This window comes from Eleginops maclovinus, chromosome 12 (assembly GCF_036324505.1).
Source record: "Eleginops maclovinus isolate JMC-PN-2008 ecotype Puerto Natales chromosome 12, JC_Emac_rtc_rv5, whole genome shotgun sequence".
In the NCBI taxonomy this organism is placed as follows: Eukaryota; Metazoa; Chordata; class Actinopteri; order Perciformes; family Eleginopidae; genus Eleginops; species Eleginops maclovinus.
In genome coordinates this window covers 25,554,134-25,577,973 of record NC_086360.1, presented here as the reverse complement: position 1 = coordinate 25,577,973, position 23,840 = coordinate 25,554,134, and the positions used below count along the sequence as shown (strand labels likewise).

Genomic DNA, 23,840 nt, shown 5'->3' with positions numbered 1-23,840 from the left:
GCCACACTAGAGGTTACAAGGACTACTGTTATACATATTAAAGTATACAAGAATTCACGAGTTGTCCTTTAAAGGAATATATTCGTACCAAGAGGATGAGCGTTTGGTTACATTTGTGTAATTACGTTATTTCTTTGTCCCGATCACTGAATGCTGTGGTTGTTTCTCATTTCAGAAGCTTTGATTTTTCCTCGCAATACTACCATGTACTGCTTTGACTTCAAAAACACAACTTGAAATTTCAAAATGCTTGATAAATTCTGTAATTAATGACTAATTGTAACATGTTTTTATTTGGCACACGTGTCCAGGTTAGTATTCTTTTCTAAATTTGCAGTGGTGGAAGAATAATGTAACGAAGTAAAGCCATAACTGTTGAAAACCATGCAGTCAAAGTAAAAGGGTCACCTTCACTTTCAGACCAATTTAACAAGTACTCATTATGTTAAATCATATTTAAACAATGGATTATTTTTATTGATGGATCAACTTTTAAACAGTGTTTAGTGGTGTTCCTCATATCATTTACAGACTTTATTTTCAGGCTTTTAACCTGAGCTGTCGAATGAGAAAGGAGGTGAAAAAGTGTCAGAAAATAGAAATACTCAAGAAAACTACAATTACTTCAACCTTCTACTTGTTGTGGACTGAGTACTCAGACCTAGTACTTCGAGAAAGTAGTGATACCACAGTGGGGACATCCTCTGCAAGTGAAAGTCCTGAATTCATATTTCTGCTCTAGTAAAAGAGCAGAAATATTAGCATAAAAATGCACTTGAAGTACAATAAAGTAAAAGTTCTGCAAAAGTAATTTAAATTATTGTATTATATTGATGCATTAATGTATTCATAACTTTAATATATACAGTAAATACTCCGGGGTAGGTTATTATTTCTTAATACATGTAAGTTAAAAGCACAATATAGTTAGTAGTGTATAAATATTACGTCGTAGAGTATATTGTATACTAGTACTTTTTTGGGGGGGTGTCAATCTTGATACAGATGTAAAAACCTAATATGTCTGTTTGTATTTAACTGTCCCTGCTGTCCTCCATCAGAACAGCAGGTGGCGCCTGCATGTAGCTGATATCCCAGCTGCCGGGCCTCGCCAACTAAACAACGTTTTAAGAGAAAGCATTAGACATCCACCAGGGCTGTGCGTGGATTTTTTTCCGAACACAATAACTCCAAGTGCATTGCAAAGCTTGAATCTCACTGTGGGTGCATGCTTGAGTGGGAGCCCTGTGTGTGTGTGTGAGTGTGTGTGTGTGTGTGTGTGTGTGTCACTGTGGACAGGCGTGGCAGTGGGCTGGTCCAGGCGCACCGAGCGAGGAAAAACATCCTCTGACTTGGTACCAGCTGAGGCCCTGAAATAATCCCACAAAGGAACCTCGGTTTGGGTGTTATAATTGTAATTAACCACACAGCTCTGCTTCTTCCTGAGGTATACGGCTTCGGGGCCGTGGGTGTGCCGCGCCCGCAGAGAACACGCGCTCCTGAGGATGCTCTGAGGTGAGTTAACCTGCTAACATCAGTGTTTAATGTTGTGTCCCACATCATGGTTAAATGGCTGGGCGTAGGTCCTCCCTGCAGCGTGCATGAGCCGTGTGTAGCCGTGCAGTAGCAGACACCATACTGCCTGGTGTTGTCGTGCATACGGTGCATTCTGCTCCGTCTGGTACAACATCATGTGCTCTTATAACATGATTTAAATAGCGTTTTCTGCAGCTCTCCGCTTTGTGAAGGCACATGAAGGCCCGTGACTCATGCAAAGGCTCATCTGTGCAGTTAGTGTCGTGTAGTCATACTGTGATGGCTGTGATTTAGCCATGCATACTATTGCTTATTACCGTGCCATCAATGTCGTGTTTTGTTTATTTGTATACAATAGTGCTTGCTGAATATGCAGGACATGATTAAGTGCATTGCTGTTGCTTATTTTGGAAATGTATTTTTCTTCAGATGTACATTTGCTCGGTTCTTTAGAGAGAAAGGTTTGAGCTACTGCTTTCTCTTTTTTTTTCTTTCGGGTGGCCATTACGCGGATCCTGATGCTGATGCTGCAGCGTGTGCGGATGTTGCTAAGCAGCCATGCATGACGGGCTGCTAGCTGGTGTGGACGATGCTAACAAACATGCGGCTATGTACACGATATGTGCATGCACGGTGAAATGTGAAGCAGTGAAAGCACAATATGGAGCCCTGCCTGCACTCACATGACTCTATGGTAGATATCAACCGTACCCCCCCCCCCCCCCTCCTCATGCAGATATTAATCTCCCTCAGCACATTGAAGATGGGTTCATCTGAGCTACAGAGGTGTATAAATTCATGTTAGGGTCATTAGTGGGTTTACATGTATATTATTAATCTGTATCATATTTCATTTCAAGTGATGCATTTCTGTAGTCTTTTAATTTACTAGGGCTGCAACTAATGATTATCTTTAACGAACAATCTGCTGATTATTTTCTAGATTGATCATTTTGTTCACCCTAATTTCTCAGTCTTTAAATATCTTGTTTTATCAGTCTAAAACAGAAATATATTCACTCTAAAGAGCTAAATGTCTATTTGAGAAGCTTTACAACTACATTTCCAATCATCAATATATTTGCCAATATCTTTTTGATTAATTGATAAGTTGACTAATCAATGAAAGCTCTACCAAAATAATATAGAAACTGATAATACAGTACTTGTCCAAACAAATCCAATGACTTTGCTGATGTCTTTAGCTGAAAATGGACTAGAAATGATAATTAGACTAATCCATCCGTCCTTAAAAATAATAAACGCTTACTTTTTTGATACTATAGATTATTTAAGTAGTTCCTAATGCAGTGATGTCAAATACAAAACAAAATCTGCCTCTTAAATATGGCAATCACTGCTTTTAATTTCGTATATTCAGGTGAATATCTTTTGATTTAAAGACTTTACTTTGGACTTTTAAATACTGATATGGATGTTTTCAATATTTTTGCAACATGTTTTACATTGGATTATAACGTGTACAATTAAACATGATGAGTTGGAGTAAGTTTAGAAAAGTAAAAACATGTATTAATCTTTATCTTACTCTATCAGAGATACAGCTTTTTTATAAACTAGTTATTGTGTAGTGGTTATGAATCACTTAGCAGACATTATCAATAAATCCAATAAACCTGACAGCGAAGCCAAAGAAAAATCAATCAAAGCTACTTAGTAATCATCCCTCCATCCGCCTCTCTGCAACTGGAAGTCAAGGACACAGAGATCCTGAAACCCCTTTCCAGAGGGTTATCCCACTAATGGTTGCAGCGCTGCTTACTGTTGAATCTAAAGTGTTTACTTTCGACTCATGGTTGTAGTTAAGGCAGAACATAATTAGTCTTGCCAATCTTGCAGATAAGCATATATATTCAAATTGAACAAATCGCAGGACTCCTAGCAGCACAAGGTCAACTTCATTGTGTCATGAATTGTTTTCATAGTGACATTGTGTTTGTTTTACAACCAAATCCTCTTTTTATCTAGTTTTCCAGTTTCAGGTTGTGGTTGGCACCTGCTTTGATATTTTTAATAGATTAAGAATGGTTCGCTCTGCAACACAAGCTTAATGAAAATAAGTCTTGGAACATTTTCCTTTTTTTCTGATTTCTTGGCATTTGCATGTCCGGCGATTTGACCATTCCACACAATGCGAGTCGTTACAATAAAGTGTTCAGCCTATTTTGCCGATTAAATGCAGCCATAGAAGAGAGAGTGGCAGCGAATCAGCTCCCCTTCTTCCTGAGATGTTATGAAACAGAAGGGAGCTGATGATGCAGCATGATCACAGTGGAGCTGAGGACCAGAGGAAGTGAGGGTGATGTCTCCCCTCAGTCATTAGGACCCTCCCTGGAGAGAGAGGCTCTCTGTCTACTGCCTGTCAGCAGCTGGGGCCCAGAGAGTCAGATACACTGAGAACCAGAGAGAGTAAAAGAGCTGCTGGCTCAGATGGAGGACTTTATAGACTGACTGTTGCCCGTTTTAAAAAATAAGCAACTCTGTGAAAAACATGTGGATACATTTCAATGGAGATATAAATATCAGAGTTTGTGATTGCTTAAAACCAAAAATAACAGCATCTGTTTGAAAAGTAAACACCGAACGATCAATAGTAAGTAGAGCTGAAATGATTTGTGTATTAACAGAAAATAAGCTCAAGCTATTTTACTAATTGACTAATTGTTAAAGTAATTTTTCCGTGTCAGAAAATGTTCTTTTCAGCGTCTCAAACATTTACAGTTCCTGTTCCTCTTATATCATATTAGAGTGAATATGTTTTGGTTTTGGACTGACAAAACAAGAGTGAGATGGACAGGTTTTGTGACATTTTTCAGACCCCTATACGTTAATCATTTGATACATAATAGTTTATTGCAACACATTACCGCTACTGTATATGTCAATGTTTGATTAGGAAGTAAATAGCTGACGTTGGACGGCTGATGTGATGTTTAAGTGCCTTTGAGCTCAGTGAGCCTGATGTTGGTGCGTTAGAGTGCATACTGTTTGGTTTTGTTGCGCTCTCTTGAGTTTCTTGTGTGCAATGCAATAAGTGATACACGTGGATCTCTTGAGCTGTTGCAGTGAGCCTCTTCAAATTGAGCCCTGGATGTTACAGACATGACAGGAGTTGATGATGCATGTGATCAGACATGCAGAAATAGTGACAGAAATGCAACTTATCAAATAGGGTGTAGCACAGGAGGGTGTGGTGTGTGTGTGGACCTAATCTGCTCTCTGCAGCTGTGTGTGTGTGTGTGTGTGTGTGTGTGTGTGTGTGTGTGTGTGTGTGTGTGTGTGTGTGTGTGTGTGTGTGTGTGTGTGTGTGTGTGTGTGTGTGTGTGTGTGTGTGTGTGTGTGTGTGTGTGTGTGTGTGTGTGTGTGTGTGTGTGTGTGTGTGTGTGTGTGTGTGTGTGTGTGGAATCTGGGAGTGGCTAGCTCCTCACTAAAGATCCTTACAGTAACTCTTTACTCTTCCTCCAATTACTGAGCAGTATCACAAGCTCACTTCCTGTTAGTGGTTCTGGCGCTGCTGTCGGCTAATGCTGCATTTTGTAAAAAGCTCTGCACTTCCACTAATCTGTGCCCTGAGGAATACAGCATCCTTTATGTGAGGGTAGGTTTTTATATCTTTATGATGCCTTTTGAGAATACAGAACAAGGCTGCAGGCTTATTGTGCAGTTTGTTTATCCGCTTGACAACTCTGTTTTGGCTAATGAAACATAAAAATACTGATTTGACTTTAAATTGTTGATATTGTGAGAATATTGATTAATATTTGTGATTTAATATTTGATGTGAAGGGCTTTAGTGGATTCTTTCAATCATAGGCTTACTATTAAACAATATTCTGCTTCCATTTGCACTTACTTACATATCTTGGTATTAGCTTTGATAGCAATGACTTTTTAATCAGGACTGAATAATAGCTGCTGCTTTAGGAGCTCACTGTTTGGCTCGGAAAATAAGATTTTCTTAACTTAATTTCACAGACTTTATAAAAACCTGTCTATACTGCAGTTTAAACTAATCTGTTTGCTCGGTTTATTTCAAGTTCGGTACGAATAGGGCTTTGTAAAAAAATATCTAATCTAGTTTTATCTCCTAATAATCTTATTGCCAAATGGTTCACGATATTGGAAAGCAGTTTTTATAGCAACACATTTATTTAACCTTTTGTCTGTAAAATAAAAATTCAGGCTGGGACATTTTCGCACATTCTGAATATAACTTAGTCAAATATTAGTTTTTATATATTGCATCTGCTCAGACCAGTCCATGTTGTCATTTCACTTAAATTGCAACTGAGAGCTCATCCCTTGCAGCTTGAAGTTTCCTCAGGAGGTTTGTGGCCGACCTCAGACTCATCCAGCATGAAGCTAGATCCAATAATTGTAACCGTGCACAATTTCAATTTTATTTCTGACTTATGATTGGTCACGATGTGTCTTCAGACCAATCTCCAATCTCTTTGTTTTCTTAAAGGCCTGCATGTCATCTGTAACTCCAACTTGGAACAGAATCCAAACTCTGGCAACTAGTTAAGAGCTGGCTACATGGTCCTTTCAATTAGTGCTGCAGGGCTGCCCAATATATATTTGTTTAATTGTTGCATCTTCCCCTAAAGATAAGCTGAAAGACAGTGATAATGCACTGGGGTTTTCCTCTAATGTCAGTTGAAAGTGTCAGTAAAACACTACCCTACTGTAACTATCATTCCCTCTTCTTTTTGGTGTCTTTTTGGTTCATTTCAATGTTACAGTGCTTCAAAAACGAGTGTTATAAATAACTTCCTTTCATTTTGTTTAACTTCAATAAACATTTTGTTGTATTTAAGCTGAAGGCAGAAGTGAGTACACTTTAATATCTGTTATATTTGTTGCCCGCATTATTGTTTTTGGGAGTTTCAACATCATTATTTCAGATTTTCCTCGTATTGTTGCTCAAAGAAGTGCATTTTCAGAGCAAACCCAGTGACACAGTTTACAGCATTTGTCCATGATGAAACCCTAGAATAATCTGTCTATTTCTCCTACTGGGCAAACTTTAGATTTACCCCAGTGGCAATAAGAGCAATCACACAAACACTGCCGACTTTTTAATCCTTTCTCTGAACATTTAGCTGTTTTTTTGTTATCTGGAGAATCCGCACCAGAAACTTTTCTTAGACTCTTGATTTCCGCCATCCTGTAAGCTGCAGCTGAAATATTTTGGGCTCACACACTCTCCTCGTAGAAGACACAGCAGACATGAGATCTTTGTTATTCTGCAAAATACAGAGAGCTTTTCCTGGCTGCGAAAGTCTTGGTCAGCATTATGTGAACTTGTTTCTTTAGCGCTTGATTCAAAAAGACGTTCATTTCAATTGTTGAAGTCCCACAGTCCAGTTTTAGGAAGCATTTACAACATTTGCAATCTTTCTTTCCAGGCATCCCCTCCCACCTCTGGTTGTAAGACACTGCAGAACAGTAGAAGATGAGCAAGTCCCCGACCCCCAAAGGCACCCCGGTGCAGCGCAGCCCCAGTGATGGGGTCCCTGAGAGCCTCCCATCTCCTCAGCACTCCACACCGGGCTCCGGATCCCAGCATAAGAAACGCATCTCCAGCCTCATCCAGAGTCCGGTGAGGAGGCTGTGATTTATTTATTTATTGCCTCGATCGTTCCCCCTTCTCTGATGTCCTCTCATCACAATAAATCTGCTCTGAAATGCAGTGTGACAGCTGCAGTCAGAGCTGGATCCTCTCTGAGAGCATGACTCTGTGCTTCTGCTGCATAATGTGAGGCTGCATGACGCTAATGAAGCGAGGTGGAGAGGTCGACTATTAAGTGAGAGCATTCATTTAAGAGGTTTACTTACCCATGGCTCCTGTAGTGAAGGGACTGTGTTCAAAACTCAGCGGTCAAAAGATACATTTTCTCTTCCTTTCCCTTGCATGTGTCTATCTGTTTGGTTTTACTTGTATGGTATGGATAAAAATGAGTTTGTATTTCAACAAAAAAGTAAAAAAATAAACAGATTAAGGAAGGAATAGGAGAGCAAGTGTCCTCTAACCAAGGTGTGCTAAATAATACATACAGGATGAATCCAAGGTTTATGATAAGGAGGCTGATTGTTTATCAGTGTAGCTGCTGTGTGGAAGTACTCTTGCTCATGTTGTAAAAGTGCAGATATGTCAGCTAAAAAGTCCTTAAGAACGAGGCCTTCAGTAGTGATGAATTGAATTTAACTTTACACATTTAACATGTGTTTTTCCAGAGTTAAGTACTGGCGTTTTAGGAATATTTAGAGGCATCGAAGAGCAGTATTTAGTAAGTGGTATCAATATCCTCCTCTAAGTCTCTTAATTGGGATCAATGGACCGATGGATTTTCTAGAATTATCCAATTATAAACATATGATATTGATGCAAATTGTTTTGTTACATAAATAAAAATGTATTACTGTGGACTCTGCTCTGGATCGCAACACAAATAAGAAAGCATCGGTGCATTGCAGAAGTCAATGGAAACTAACTAAATAAAGTTAGTGGATACGAGCAAAAATAGGAGGACATTTTTAGACACCAATAGAGTTTTATTATGAAACTTAAATGATTATTGTTTACTATGCATGCCTATATATATGTGTGTGTTTGTGTGTGTGTGTGTGTGTGTGTGTGTGTGTGTGTGTGTGTGTGTGTGTGTGTGTGTGTGTGTGTGTGTAGTCGTTCAGGGAGGAACTGGACGTGCTGATCCAGGAGCAGATGAAGAAGGGGGGCAGCTCCTCTAACCTCTGGGCTCTGAGGCAGCTCGCTGACTTCATGTCGTCTCACGGCTCTCCGGCCGCCCTACCCGTCTCCCCTTCCAGTACGTGCGCTTCAAAGAATATTTAATACATCTCTAAAACACCGACTAAAAGCGTGATAGCTAAATCATGGAGTATTGATATGTGAGCAGAGTGGTGCAGAGATGGAAAGCCATGTTAAGCGAATCATTTAAATTGTGATTAAAAAGATGTGATTTTGGCTTCAACTCCAGACCATCATCCCCACTCTCTCCTTCCCCTCCTCAGACATGATGATGGTGACCCCCATCAACGACCTGCAGAGCTGGGAGCCCGGCAGCATGGTGAAGGGGGAAAGGTTGATGCGCTGCAAGCTGGCGAGCGTCCATCGCCTGTTCGATCTGTACGGCTGGGCCCAGATCAGCCGCACATGCCTCACTGTTAGTACCATTTCCGTTTCACATTTCATTCCAGACTTCATCTTTATTTTCATTTTCATTTTATTAATTGTGAGGCTTTTTAATCACGTGTGCAGTAATATTATTTTACTGGCAATATAAAATCTGCTTTGGTCAGAAGGTCTCTCTGGTTAGTTTGGTGCAATAGATGCTGAAAGAGATATATTGGACTTCTATTACTTTGTTGGTATAGTTGGCAGCAGTCTTAAAGGTCTGATGACTATCCAAATACTTCAAATAGGGGACCACATTTCTCATAATCCATCCTATTACAGTGTCTTATAGTTTTAAGAGTTGGCGAGGGCCTATAGTTTACGTTACACCTCACTTCCCAGCTCAACTTATACCGTTACATCGGTGTGAACTGAAGACACATTTAGCTGAATAGCCAATGTTGTAACTTATGTCCTATTCTAAAAGAAATGTTGTAAGAACAGCAAACATCGTCTATTTACTCGGTGAGAGCGTTGTCCAAAATTGGAAAGCCACTCAAATGATAACTCCTGCTTTGTATTTAAAGTTCAATTGTAATCCAAATTAGAGAGAAATGGTTTTTACCGTCACACCATTTTTTCATAGCTTTTCCTCCACCATCTCTCTGTCTGTACTGACGCGTCTCTTCCTCCTGACAGCTGCGTGTTAGTAAAGAACAGGAACACTTCCTGGTGCTGCCACACGGCCTGGCCTACAGCGAGGTGACCGGATCCAATCTGGTGAGTTACACACACACTCTAAAAGCGTAGGAAATTCGGTCATTGAGTTTATTTCAGTGTGGGATTTGAGTTGTGTAAACCGAGTGCAGATCCCTAAACGTGTAACATCTCTCTTCATTTTGAAGTTCACTGTGTTTTCTTTGCATTTCTTTATAAAAACTCATCAATATTTCATCCAGAACCTGCTTTTTTCAATTGCATTTGAAACTGTTTGCATCCCAGGTGAAGGTGAATATCCTGGGTGAGGTGGTGGAGAAGGGAAGCACCAACCTGGGCGTGGACACGGAGGAGTTCAGCCTTCACTCAGCCATCTACTCCGCCCGGCCTGATGTTCGCTGCCTGCTCCACCTCCACACGCCGTCCACAGCTGCTGTGAGTTTAGCTTGGCTCTGTTTGACCTGTTTTAGAGGAGACTCCATTATAATTCTGATGCGGAGAGACGTTTTGTGTCCCCTGGTATCAGTTTCCAAATTGCTGTGATCTTCTTGCAGTGTGCATCAACACATCATGGTTACTGAATAGAGCTTGAATGCACCATGACAGGTCCATAGTAGCTGCTAACAGCTGTGTTTTACTGTGTTTTACTATGAGGGAATATACTGTACGAGGCTTTGATAGTGACTTTACTGAATTGATGATTACAAAAAGTTCTACTCTTAAATTAAAAATAGGCCTAGCATCCAAACTGCATATGATGGGGGATGGATGTTATGTCACAGTTGTGGCAGGAGCAGCGTCACCTTGTTCTGTTCGGTCTGATAACATGATCTCGTTGTCCAGCGGGGATTTGCTTGTGAAGCACTTTGTGACTCTGTGAACATGAGCTTGTTTTCATGACCTTTTTTAACCGTCTCCAGGTTTCCTCGATGAAGTCCGGCCTGCTGCCACTGTCCCATGAGGCTCTGCTGGTCGGCGATGTGGCGTATTACGACTACAACGGGGTGATGGAGGAGGAGGAGGACAGGGTGGAGCTGCAGAAGAGCCTGGGCCCGACCTGTAAGGTGAGCGCACCACAAGAGAGAAGACATATAATTTGAGACAGGTGGATCGTTGCCTCTCTGTCCCATGTGGGTTGTTCAGCTTTATGAATGAATGAAGCCTAGACTCAAGGTGATGTGATCTCCTCCCTAGATTAATTATTGAAGCTGCTGCGGCTGGAGACTAATTTAGGAGTTGGTCTTTATACTATGGTCACATTTCTCTATCTGCATTCTGTTGTTTAATAGAATAAATGAAGGGATTTACCTCTTGGTTTGAAGCTCCATTAATAAGTTCTCGTTCAAATCCTGATGTTTTGAATGTTGCGCAGCTTTTCTGTTTTTTCAAGACCTGAAAAGGATATCTGTCAGCTTTTAAATTAATCACCGACTATAGGTAAATCTATTTCAAGAAAATGTCCTCTATTTACCTTATTTAGGAAAGAAAAGTAATATTTCTCTCATAACATCTTTTAAAATGCAAGTTTCTTCTATTTCTTTTTGCTCCTATATGAAAGTCAACGGAATATGTTTTAATTCTGGAAAAAAGGCACCATTTTTTCACCATTTTATGACCGACACATAATAACCAACCAAGTGTTATTTATTTTAGTTAAAAAGGACCATGTTGAGTTCAAAGACATGTTACTGCCATTCTCATCCACGCCCTCGTTACATCCCGTATTGATTATTGCAACTCCATCCTCTCTGGTCTTCCTCACAAATCTCTGCCTAAGCTCCAACTGGTCCAAAACTCAGCCACCCGTATCATCACCAGAACTCCTTCCATTGATCATATCACTCCGGTTCTTCAACAACTCCATTGGGTCCCCGTTAAATACCGCATCGACATCAACATTTCGCTCCTCAACTTCAAGGCCCTACACACTCGCGCACCTCCATATCTCTCTGAACTCCTTCACACCTACTCTCCCTCTCGTGCTCTCCGACCCTCCTCTGCCTTCTCTACCACCATGGGGTCAAGAGCCTTCAGCCACTCTGCCCCCAATCTCTGGAACTGTCTCCCACAAGACATCCGTAATATGGACTCACTCTCAACCTTCAAATCCTGCCTGAAAACCCACCTTTTTAAACTGGCGTGTTCTATATCATAATTCCTCTAAACTGATTGATATTTTTTTAAGTCTTTGTTTGTTTTTTTTAAGTCTCGAATTACTGTTTGACCTTCTTTGCTGCTTGTTCTTAATTACGCTCTGTAAGGTGTCCTTGAGAGCTTTGAAAGGCGCCTATCAATAAAATGAATTATTATTATTATTGTTGTTATTATTTCACGCAGCTACTAGATTTTAAAGCTAACTTGCATCTGAAGTTTCGGGAAGTCAAAACAAAAAAAAGCTAAACAATAGCAAACAGCAAATTATAAAACATCTGCAGGACACAAGAGACACGATACTAAGCTACACACAAAAAGATAAAGATCAAATCATGAAGACCATATGACCAAATGTGAATAATTGATGGATGCACCTCTGGAGTTTTTACATCACAGTATGTTCTGCTTTAGTCCTTTTTTAATCTGATGAAGTATTCAAACTGAAGATTTATCCTTATTATTATTGTTGGGTTATGACTTCCCGACAGATATTCAGTTTAATTTAAACAACCTTTCATTGAATTTTCAATCAAAAAATGTTGTTACATCCCTGTTGTGTGTAGGTTCTGGTGCTGAGGAATCACGGCATCGTGGCTTTGGGGGAGTCTGTGGAGGAAGCCTTCTACACCATCTTTCACATCCAGGCTGCCTGCCAGATCCAGGTACACACACACACACACACACACACTACACTGACTACCGGCTGACGTAGAGAGCTGCCACTGCATGTATGTGGGTGTGTGTGAGAGGGAAAGTGAGCTGGCATGTGTGAATATTGTATATGCATCATTTCTGCACCTCAGCATTTGCCCTTCTCTCGGTTCTCTTTCACTGTAACGGAGCCAGCAGCTCTGCACTGCAGTCCCGTACAAAAGAGCTGAGTCGCGTGCCCAAACACACACTGCAGTAATCCTACGGGACGGGCAGCGTAGCTGTAATGTCATTGGATCTCATTCAGCCATATTTAACTTAGACTTGTTCTTGAGAAAGGTCCAAAGGAGTCTACGTCAGATTCATGACGTGTTCTGAAAGCGCAGAATTGTTATTAACTGTGTTCTTAAAAAGGTGAATCCCATTGTCCTTAACAAAACAGTGTGAACGTTGATCCTAATTAACGGGTAAACAATGCAGCAATTAGCAAAGAAACGCACGTGATTAAAGGGTTTTGTGCGCGAAAAGAAAAGCGAGAGAGTGAAGAAAGTGCAATAAATCCCGTGCCCTCGTTCTCGCTGATTTGCTGACTGAAAAACGTGGAAACAAAATGGTGTATACATATTTAGTCTGCTTTGTTTTGTCCTCATTTATTTATTTTTGTATGTATTTAAGATGTATATTAGACTTCAGTAGGGGGTTGAGGATTACTACACAAGTGATTTATTTATATTTATTAGTTTTTATTAAAAATAAATGTGTTTTTATAAATAATTTAATATTATACATTTTATTTATCTAATTGTAGATATTATTGAATGCGTTATTCATTCCAACTTATTGTAAGAACAAGAAAATCATCTGTGAAATTTTGGCATAGATTTTGGGCATAATCACTTTGTGGGAAACTTGGCAAGAAAATAGAAAAATGTGCCGAGTCACTTTTTGAAGAATAGCACATTGTCTAAAAGCTGCTAAAGTTGTTTGAAAGATGTGTCTCATTTATTTCCCCAGGTGTCAGCTTTGTGCTGTGCCGGTGGAGAGCAGAACCTGATCATGCTGGACCGGAGCATCCACAAACCCAGCGTCGCCGGCACCGTGGGCTGGGCCGGCTCCACCTTCGGACCCCTGACCAAGACCCGCATCGGGGAGCACGAGTTCGAGGCCCTCATGAGAACCATGGATAACTTGGTAGGCGGAAGAAAATGGAAATGAATGTTTGTTTCTATCCGCTGCTGTCATTAGGTTATAGGGAGTAGTTTCATCGAGATAAGCAGTATGGGGTGCCATAAAAAAATACTGTTAATTAAGAACGAATCACTTGGAGTAAACATGGTTACATTACATTTAAATATATATTGTATTAAATTAAAAAGAATAAAACAATCAAAAAGAATTGAACATTCGCCATGAAAATGTAATGAAATGGATTTATTTGTTTATTTTTTTGAAAGCAAAAAATCCAATCAAAAATAAATGTCTTACTCAAACAAATTTAAATGAGTGATTGATGAAATAACACTAACATTTTACAGCCTTTCTCCTATAAAATAGTGAACAAAATGAGACAAAGTTACCTCCCCTACCTTGATGTGTGGGAGGTTTGCTGATTCACCCTGCAGCTCTTTATCTCAGCAGCTCAGTGTGCTTCTCCTACCACTCCTCTACTGCAATAATAAAACTCATCCACAACGAAAAGCCCAGAAAATTATCCGTCTTTCTGTGTAGACCAACTTTTATTCAGCATTAGCAGTTAGATATTAATGCCGAGTTATTTCTATGTAGAGTTTCCTGATTGTACTGTTCTAAAGCCAATCTTTAAGCAGCATTAATCCAGTATCAAAGTAGTCTTTGGTGATGGGCCTATGTGAAGTTCCCTCGACACTATTTCAACATAATGGGTCTGTGTGTCTCGTGTACTATTCTTAAAATAGGGTATTTCTATAGCCTGATTGAAGTTATTTCTCTCGCCACCCTTACTGTGACTGTGAAACTTTCTGAAAGCAGAAATATAAAGATACAAGTGCTTGACAAAATGCCTGAATAGACAAAGAAATACAACACCATCACATCAACTAAAGTCCTTTTAAGGTATTTCAACCTTAATGCAATCAATACATAGCTTTATGGTCAATGCACAGCATTTTTTACTCTTACACAATCATGTGAACTCAGTGGCAAATACCGCTCCATTTCCTGAAGCTGCTCAACAATAAAAGCCTAAAAGCTTTCCTGCGGTTTGGAAAGCTTTTAATGTAAAGCAGCAGCATTAAATGTTCAGTTCACATCAGCAGATCATTTCTTATACTTTAAAACACAGAAGCTACTGAACTACTGAAATGAATTTAACGTTAAGTGACTCAAGGCTGGAAACGGGAACATCTAGCCTGCCTCTGTCTGAAAGTAACACAATTCAGCTCTGAGAAACAAGATCAAGTGTGTAAAATGAGTAGTGTCAGAGGTGCTGCAGATTGTGTTCCCTTCTAGAAAGCCGGTGTGCCTGATTCCTAAAATCTTATGTATTCCTTTAAGTGCAACACAACGATCACATTAACCGAACATTTTGTCAGATCAAAGCAAAGACGGGCAAGGTGTTTTTTGTGTGTTGACATGACAGTGAAGGTCTCTGTTCATCTTCCCTCACATGCCCTTATACATGCATAATTTAAGCTTGTTCTGTATGTTAATTATTCAAGACGTCGCACACACAGAGCGTTGTTTCTGTTACAGCCAAATGTGTTGAATTCATCAGCACACATATAATTGACTGATAATTGCGAGCCGACTTTAGGGAAACGTTAGCTCATTTTTGACAAATAGCATCTTGGAATACAAACAAATACTACAAAAAATTGAGGGGTTATAAAATATCTAATGCAAACGCTTGTAAAATGACATCGCTTGAGGCAAGAGACTTTAAAGGTAAGGTTTTGCTCCGTATCGGGACCAAAATCTGTCAAGTCAGTGTTGGTATCCGCTGCTTGATCACAGCTTGACCTCGCTGACCTCCACCCAAGTATGAACTAATGCTTCCCCCTCTTGTTCTCCAGGGCTACCGCACAGGCTACGCCTACCGGTTCCCTGTGCTGCTGGAGCGGTCGCGGACGCGGAGGGATGTGGAGGTTCCCGCTACAGCCACAGCTCACCACACGTTCGATGACGACGGACTCCACCCGGCTCTGAGGCAGCACCCGTTCGCTCAGCGGCAGCAGCAGGAGAGGACCCGATGGCTCAACACCCCCAACAGCTACCAGAAAGTCAACCAGGAGCTAAACAGCCCGGGGCAGCGCACCACTGTGAGCTCACAGGAATCCCTACTTTTGATTTATTGAACAAATCGCAATATGGAGGCAGTTCATGAAATTCATTTTCTGCCATTTTTGCTTTAAAAATAGTTTAGTCGTTAACCTGTTATCAAAATAGTTGTACACTTGGCTTATTGATTATTAATTGACCCTAGAGCATGCTGAGCTTTATTGTGGCCATTGTGTTTGGCCGTTCCATTCAAAGTTACAGATATCAATTGTCTGTAGTGATATACAGTGGGGCAAAAAAGTATTTAGTCAGCCACCAATTGTGCAAGTTCTCCCATTTAAAAAGATGAGAGATGCCTGTCATTTTTATCATAGGTATACTTCAACTATGAGAGACAGAATGAGAAAACAAAATCCAGGAAATCACATTGTCTGATTTTTAATGAATTAATTGGTAAATTCCTCGGTAAAATAAGTATTTGGTCACCTACAAACAAGCAAGATTTCTGGCTCTCACAGACCTGTAACTTCTTCTTTAAGAGGCTCCTCTGTCCTCCACTCGTTACCTGTATTAATGGCACCTTTTTGAACTCGTTATCAGTATAGAAGACACCTGTCCACAACCTCAAACAGTCATACTCCAAACTCCACTATGGCCAAGACCAAAGAGCTGTCAAAGGAGACCAGAGACAAAATTGTAGACCTGCACCAGGCTGGGAAAACTGAATCTGCAATAGGTAAGCAGCTTGGTGTGAAGAAATCACCTGTGGGAGCAATTATTAGAAAATGGAAGACATACAAGACCACTGCTAATCTCCCTCGATCTGGGGCTCCACGCAAGATCTCACCCCGTGGGGTCAAAATGATCACAAGAACGGTGAGCAAAAATCCCAGAACCACACGGGGGGACCTAGTGAATGACCTGCAGAGAGCTGGGACCAAAGTAACAGAGGCTACCATCAGTAACACACTACGCCGCCAGGGACTTAAATCCTGCAGTTCCAGACGTGTCCCCCTGCTTAAGCCAGTACATGTCCAGGCCCGTCTGAAGTTTGCTAGAGGGCATTTGGATGATCCAGAAGAGGATTGGGAGAATGTCATATGGTCAGATGAAACCAAAATAGAACTTTTTGGTAAAAACTCAACTCGTCGTGTTTGGAGGAGAAAGAATGCAGAGTTGCATCCAAAGAACACCATACCTACTGTGAAGCATGGGGGTGGAAACATCATGCTTTGGGGCTGTTTTTCTGCAAAGGGACCAGGACGACTGATCCGTGTAAAGGAAAGAATGAATGGGGCCATGTATCGTGAGATTTTGAGTGAAAACCTCCTTCCATCAGCAAGGGCACTGAAGATGAAGCGTGGCTGGGTCTTTCAGCATGACAATGATCCCAAACACAGCGCCAGGGCAACGAAGGAGTGGCTTCGTAAGAAGCATTTCAAGGTCCTGGAGTGGCCTAGCCAGTCTCCAGATCTCAACCCCATAGAAAATCTTTGGAGGGAGTTGAAAGTCCGTGTTGCCCAGTGACAGCCCCAAAACATCACTGCTTTAGAGGAGATCTGCATGGAGGAATGGGCCAAAATACCAGCAACAGTGTGTGGAAACCTTGTGAAGACTTACAGAAATCGTTTGACCTCTGTCATTGCCAACAAAGGGTATATAACAAAGTATTGAGATGAACTTTTGTTATTGACCAAATACTTATTTTCCACAATAATTTGAAAATTAATTCTTTAAAAATCCTACAATGTGATTTTCTGGATTTTTTTTCCTCATTCTGTCTCTCATAGTTGAAGTTTACCTATGATAAAAATTACAGGCCTCTCTCATCTTTTTAAATGGGAGAACTTGCACAATTGGTGGCTGACTAAATACTTTTTTGCCCCACTGTATAGGTATACAAAAATAAGAAGAGCCGAGGGATCAGCACTGAGAGGGAGATTAAAGTGATGACTGAAGGAAAAAAAGCTTGGAGATCATGACTGATGCAAGGAAGAGAAACAGAGTAGTATTAATGTCTGTATCCCAGACAACACGTTTCCCTCTGGCTCTGATGATGTTGATTTGCACTGCGGAGCATTTGTTTTTATTCCTGTGTACCTTGGAGAAAACATGAGGCAGAGCTGCAGTGATGAGTCCTTCCGAGAGAAAAACAATGCGAGGCTGGTTCTCTTACATCAGTGGGAGGAGCTTGTCTCTCCCTCTCTGTTTTCTCCCTCCTCCCTCTGTTCTCTCTCCTCTTCTCTGCATTGCAGAGGAGAGCCCACTGCCCTGTGAGGATCAGTGCAGAGTCTGCCCTCTGGTGGAAAAACATCCACACTATCAAAGCTTCCTGATAAAATAAATATACTTTTTAAAGGTTAAAATATGTTTTTAAAGGAAGGAAATTACTACATTATGGAAGCCTGTGTCTGCCAATGTGAAGTGCCTTCAATAATAATGACTCAAAGTAGGGCCTAATATCTCAAAATCCTGAGAACGTCTCTTATTAAAGCGGCTTATCTCAAAATCCTGAGAGCATTTCATAAAACGTTATTTTACGTTACTACGTCATTATTTTTCAATACTTACTCATAATTTTGCTATACTAACACATTTCTGCGCGATGCTAAGGCATTATTTGTGATACTACGCCATTATTACAAGAAAGTGTGTTAGTGTAAAGATTTATAGGATTATTTTTTTACAGTTTTCCTGTTTTTATCAGTTTTCTTTTACTGGCAGAAACTGAATTTTTCACTAAATAACACAGACTGGATCTTTGGAAATGTTGAGTCATACACCTCTGCCCATTTGTCTTTTTAAAATGGTTTATAATATATTGTTTTTGATGTCTTTCTTTAGTGGTTGAAGTCTGAAGAGATAACACAATCTGGAAGCACGGCCATCAAGATGGAGACCAATCAGTTTGTGCCTCTTTTCACCAACCCTCAGGAGGTGATCGCCACACGAAACAAGGTGACGTCTTCAATAATTCCTTCCAGATCTTTTCAGACTCTGCAAACAAAATTCTGCACACTGCAAGAATCCTTCATTGCAATTCTGCATGAACTGAACCATTACATTCCTCATTAACATATGTATTTCCTTTATGGCAATGGAGCTTAAAAACTCAAATATGACAACAAGTAACAGCAAAGACCCAAAGTTTAATCTGCATTTGTTCAAAGACAACTCTGAGCAATGCAGTTCAGCCTTTGGGTATTTTGAACATTATCTGCTACTAGTACACTGATACTTATTTTATTCTACTACAGTTGTAACTAACCATTACCTGCTTAAGCTCTCGTACCTAAATGTTGTAAACAAATACTTAGTTTTGTGTTCGACAGTGTGCAGTTTGAGCTCATTTGCAACTTTAGATCCTCTCAACCTTTTCTATGCTTCTGTCTCATGAAATACATTTGCAAAGTTGTCTACTGGCCTCTTTTGTCATGTGAATCAAACAAGACTTTTTTTTCCTCTCTTCAGATCCGACAGCAGAACCGTCAGGACATGAAGACGGCAGGACCGCAGTCTCAAGTCCTCGCCAGCGTTATAACAGTCGACAGTCCTCCGGTAAACTGCAGACCATCATCCGCATATCATCCTTCTCCTCCTCCCTCAGCTGAAGTATTAAAAGCTTTGATTTTCTTTCTCTGCCTGTCTTGTAGTCTCCTGTCGACACTCCTAAAGTCCCACCAGAACCAGAACCACCCAACCCCTTCAACCAGCTGACAGACCAGGAGCTGGACGAGTACCGCAAGGAGGTGCAGAAGAAGCAGGACGGAGGAACCAACGGTAGGATTTATCCAAGTCAACTCAGCTGGCTTTATAAAACTCTATTAACTGCATACAGTTTATTTTACAGTGTACAGAACTATAATTATACAGCCCTATAAGCAGACTTTTGTTGGTGTTCAAATAGTTATTTTTCACTAAATGTGTTGTCCTTAAAATGCTACACAGCACCTCGTGTCAGTCGTGTGTTCACAACCCCTAACTTCCTGCACAGCCTCACTGTCCCTCCCTGTGTGTGACTTTGTGTGTGTGTTTGTGTAAGTAGGGGAGGAGGTGGCAAATGACAAGGAGTCTTCCCCCGCTGCCTCCCCCACAAAGAGTCCCCCTCCTCTCTCAGGTGAGGCAGAGCGCTGACCGCCCGCTGTTCTCGCTCTGCACGCCGTCCAGCAGCTGCTCCAAGTCTGACATCCTGTTCTGCATTCATGCTCCATACGCTCTCTGGAAACTGTTACAGCTCTTTATACCCAGCTCACACACACTCAAAGACAATGTTATACGCAGTTCATACACACTTTCAAAAATACAGTGTTACATTTTTTTATTTGCAGCTCATACACACATTCAGAAACAGCTGCGTTAAACCTCCTAACTTGTAACTCTCTCGCACATTTAGGAAAATGAGGGCATATTGGACATTATGTTATAATAATTCATATCCATATTGTCAGGAAGAAAGAGGAAATATAAATGTATAGCAACACAAATCAATCAAAACTCACCTTTCACATTTATCTCATCTTTACTTTCACTCAAAAAGTTATTAGCTAATAGTAAGAATGAGAAGAAAGGCAAAAAAAATAAGGAATCAATAACATTTTAAATCAAACAGTCAGCTGGAAGTTTAATTGGATAACGTATATCATTGAATTTGGTACATTTGAACTTAGACTACAATTTAACATTCAAAATAAACACACAGCCTGAGCACAGCACCAATAAAAGCAACAGAGCAAAGGTTTGCATGTTAAATTTAAAGGAGTAACATGGGCTGTTTGTTGTTGATGTTTCTCATGAAAGACATTTTGACTTGACATAACAAAACAACAAAAGGAGGATGGGAATAGTACATATTTTATATATCCAGTGAGCAGGCATTGCCCTGAAAATGACTCAAAGTAAGTTAATTATTTCTGTTGTTAGTCAAAATGTCTGTTATTTTGGCTGTTTACAGTTTCATTTACATTACATATTTCATCTGTCTGTCTGTCTGTCTGTCTGTCTGTCTGTCTGTCTGTCTGTCTGTCTGTCTGTCTGTCTGTCTGTCTGTCTGTCTGTCTGTCTGTCTGTCTGTCTGTCTGTCTGTCCTTCCTTTTCGGTGTTACTGATTCGTAGGGCACAATTCTGGTGCTTTGGTCTTGTCTCACTAGTAAGTACAGAGAATGACAATCCACCTCTCATTAGAGAAATACTTCACCCCCAGAAAAAAGATCATTGGGGTATCAGTTACTCACCCAGTAAGAACTTGAATTCATGAGGAAAATGCTGTTTTTCTCGCATGCTCCACGAGAAACAAGAATCAAAGAAGGGAATATTCTAGATGAATTAAAGTTAATAGGGGCCGCGTTTAGGAAGAGCAAAACCATATCAAACAGACCTCCGCCAGGGCTTCACATGCTCCTCAGATAGTCACATTTCCTGAGTTGGGAAGATGTTCATCCGACACCCGTTTATTCTTGAGCTTTAAGTCGTAGTGTGAAAACAACATGGACGCTACAAAGTGTGTTGTATTTGAATGCTCACTTTCAATATCTGTATCAGAGTTGTTCAGACTTATGGGGACTTGAACACGAGATTTCCCAGTTAGGAAAAAATGTGTTGTCATTATTTTGATACCTATTGAATGCAGCATAAGTCCTCTATCGTGCAAAGTTAACACAACATCATTTTTGTATTTGCCTTGTGATTCGTCTTTGCTCCAACATATAATGAGGCCAATGCTACAACTGTTCACCAAGTTTCAAGAAAACCACGCCTGTAGTTCTTCTGCAAACCTGCTGACAAACAAACAAATTAACAAACAGAAAGAGGAACTGAGCAATAACCCAAGTCTCATTTTTCCACTCTGAATTTTGCTGGCATGCTATTTTTAAATAGTAATGTTTGAGTAAAAGTCACTTGATTGTGAATTAGTATGCACGCGACTGGATAAATGAGACTTAAATGATCGAGTCGGATAAACGAGTTGTGATGAAGTTTGTATGTTTTGATATTGTTTTTCTATTGTTAAATGCGTCCCTTCTCTACTTATCTCATCAACACTTTTGGACATTTTGGATTCTTCGCTCAGCGTTGAGGCTTGTGAAAACAACAAGCTTTTCTTCACTCATTCAATATAACTCTGGGTGAATATTGAAATTCAATTGATAGTTTGGTGGGTGAAATATTCCTCTAAGCAAGCATGTTCATCTGCAGTGTCATCTCCAGCATGTAGCTTTGCAGCTCCAGTCCTCAAAGCTCTCTGTGAATGTTGCTGATTGTTCCATGTTTTCTGTTTTTATTGGAGCAGAAGAGGAAAAGCCCGACTCTCCAGCCATACAGAACGGAGGCGAGGAGGAGAAGCAGACGACGGAGGAGCTTGAGAAAGGGATGAAGGCTCTTTCCACCAACGACACCTCCTCCACGCCCGCCGCTCCGCCACCCAAACCACAAGGGGGCACCCCCGAGTGCTCGCCCTCCAAGTCCCCGTCCAAGAAGAAGAAGAAGTTCAAGCCGCCGTCGTTCCTGAAGAAGAGCAAGAAGCAGAAGGAGAAGGCCGAGACCTGAGGCCTTCAGGGACACCTGACCTCGGTGAAATACCACAGTGAAACATCTCTTCAGTGTGTGACTAAAGCTAACCACAGCAGCAGATCTAGAGTCAGTTAAGATGTGCTACGGTGTACTAACTTCACTTACAAATACTTTATTGTAACACTGATGCTCCATCTCATTGGTGATTCACTTTAAAGGGAGACACTACAGGTGAACAGGCTTAGATTATTACCTAATAGATAAAGCTATCAAGCTTCCCCAGTACATAACTTACAGAAGGACAGTTTTTTTTTTGACAGGTTAAGTTTCAATACGCAAAAGAGGCCTTTTATTATTAAGTGTGTGCTGATTCGCATACATTTACGGAACAGAAATTTGAACATTGGATAAAGCCATTGTTTCATTTTGTTGAAATATTACAACCTAAGGTTTTTCAGAGGGGATTTTTGATATCCCTTCAAACCTTACCGTAACCAAACCAAACCATAAATCAGTCTCTCCCATAATTTTACAAAATAAAACATTCTGTAAACCAGGCTTTGAAGGGTGTGTGAACAAACCCCTCTTAATAAACTTCAGAATAAACACAGGAATTCAACTAGAAAGGTTGGTTAATGTACAGTAAGTGCTACTGAAGGCGAGATTTCTGGCTCAGAGTTTGAGAAAAAACTCATTTTGAGAAATCAGCATTTAAAGATATACATGTTAAAGTTAATGTTGTACACACTACATGTGAATAGAGCAAACATGACTTAAGATATCGACATGAAACTCCCTCCAGTTGATTATTAACATTAAGACATGTTGGTTTAAATATGCAAAAGAGGCATTTTATAATAATACATTTAGGTGAATTAACTAAAAATCTGCAGACACAAATGTGTTTTTCTTATATTTCATTTCCAGTAGTCTGAAAGTTATAATATGTGTGCCTGTAGTGTCTCACCTTAAGCAGGTTAAAACACACTGATCATGTTGTTCACACAGTATTTGGCCCAGGTCCGGTACAGTCTGACGCTTCTTGTCACACACTCAGTCCCTGTATTACTCACGTCTTATTTTCACCTGCTGTGCTATCAAACCATTACTTAACTTCACTGTATAGACATTCGGACACTGTTTCTTTAACGGGGGTTACTTGTGCACTCAGAATTGTTTTCCTACCATTTTTGTTTTTAGCCACTACTTTGCAAGACACGGCGGAAATTGACCACCCCTTGAATTATGCACCAATTATCCATGTAACTCGACATATGTATATTGACATTTTAGTATGTTGCGTTTGTTCAATATCATAGGCATCTTCTAGTCATTATTTGGTTTTAATTATCAGATAGATGTTGCAGGTATACCATGTGAGCACAGGTGCAGTACATGTAGAAATACACTGATAGCTTCTGATTGTGCTCCTCTGAATGCTGGTTCTTTGTGAAAATATCAGCCATTTGACGTTATCGCAGCAGGGAAGAATAAAAAAGAAAAGAAAAACTGACTCGCAACAAAACAAAAGTCGCTTTAAATGCCTCCAGTAACCCAAAAAAGGATGAAGCATAAATAATGTGTGGCTTGCCGATTCAGTTTGAAACCCAGTAATAGAAGATACTGAAGGTACTAAACATTCCACTTTTATCATTTTCTTTGAAGTGTATGTGTGCAAAATACCTCTTAACAGTTGTATTTACTTTCAGTTTTAACCAGTAGCTGTTATCAGATATGCTGATGTGTGATGTTTGCTTATGGTTTAATTTATTTTATATTAGAATGTATAAGTGAGTGTTGCAAGGTTACCATGTATCAGTCATTAAAGATCAAGTTTGATTTAAAATCAACTCGACATCAA

General features: G+C 40.2%; 1 protein-coding gene across 5 annotated transcripts; it reads left to right on the top strand.

Annotated features, from left to right (window-relative positions):
* Positions 1-1,050: 1,050 nt before the first annotated feature.
* add2 (adducin 2 (beta)) lies at positions 1,051-23,840 on the top strand. Of its 5 annotated transcripts, XM_063898175.1 has the most exons (16): positions 1,051-1,515; positions 6,969-7,162; positions 8,246-8,387; positions 8,593-8,744; positions 9,395-9,475; positions 9,698-9,847; positions 10,333-10,476; positions 12,130-12,228; positions 13,232-13,408; positions 15,268-15,513; positions 18,317-18,430; positions 18,944-19,030; positions 19,126-19,252; positions 19,518-19,589; positions 20,585-20,618; positions 21,759-21,900. In XM_063898175.1, coding segments are annotated over exons 2-16 (1,773 nt in total). In that variant the 5' UTR covers positions 1,051-1,515; positions 6,969-7,015; the 3' UTR covers positions 21,760-21,900. The 5 variants fall into 5 exon arrangements, with proteins under 5 accessions (XP_063754245.1, XP_063754244.1, XP_063754241.1 ...); XM_063898171.1 differs by lacking the exon at positions 20,585-20,618 and having other exon boundaries at positions 1,057-1,515; positions 21,759-23,840; XM_063898172.1 differs by lacking the exons at positions 1,051-1,515; positions 20,585-20,618 and adding an exon at positions 5,037-5,155 and having other exon boundaries at positions 21,759-23,840.

Excerpts from the sequence above, each read along its gene's own strand:
- add2 (XM_063898171.1), top strand. The coding sequence starts at position 7,016 with ATGAGCAAGTCCCCGACCCCCAAAGGCACCCCGGTGCAGCGCAGCCCC. Across the intron at positions 7,163-8,245 it reads CCAGCCTCATCCAGAGTCCG|TCGTTCAGGGAGGAACTGGA; the intron begins GTGAGGAGGCTG and ends GTGTGTGTGTAG. Across the intron at positions 19,253-19,517 it reads GCAGGACGGAGGAACCAACG|GGGAGGAGGTGGCAAATGAC; the intron begins GTAGGATTTATC and ends TTGTGTAAGTAG.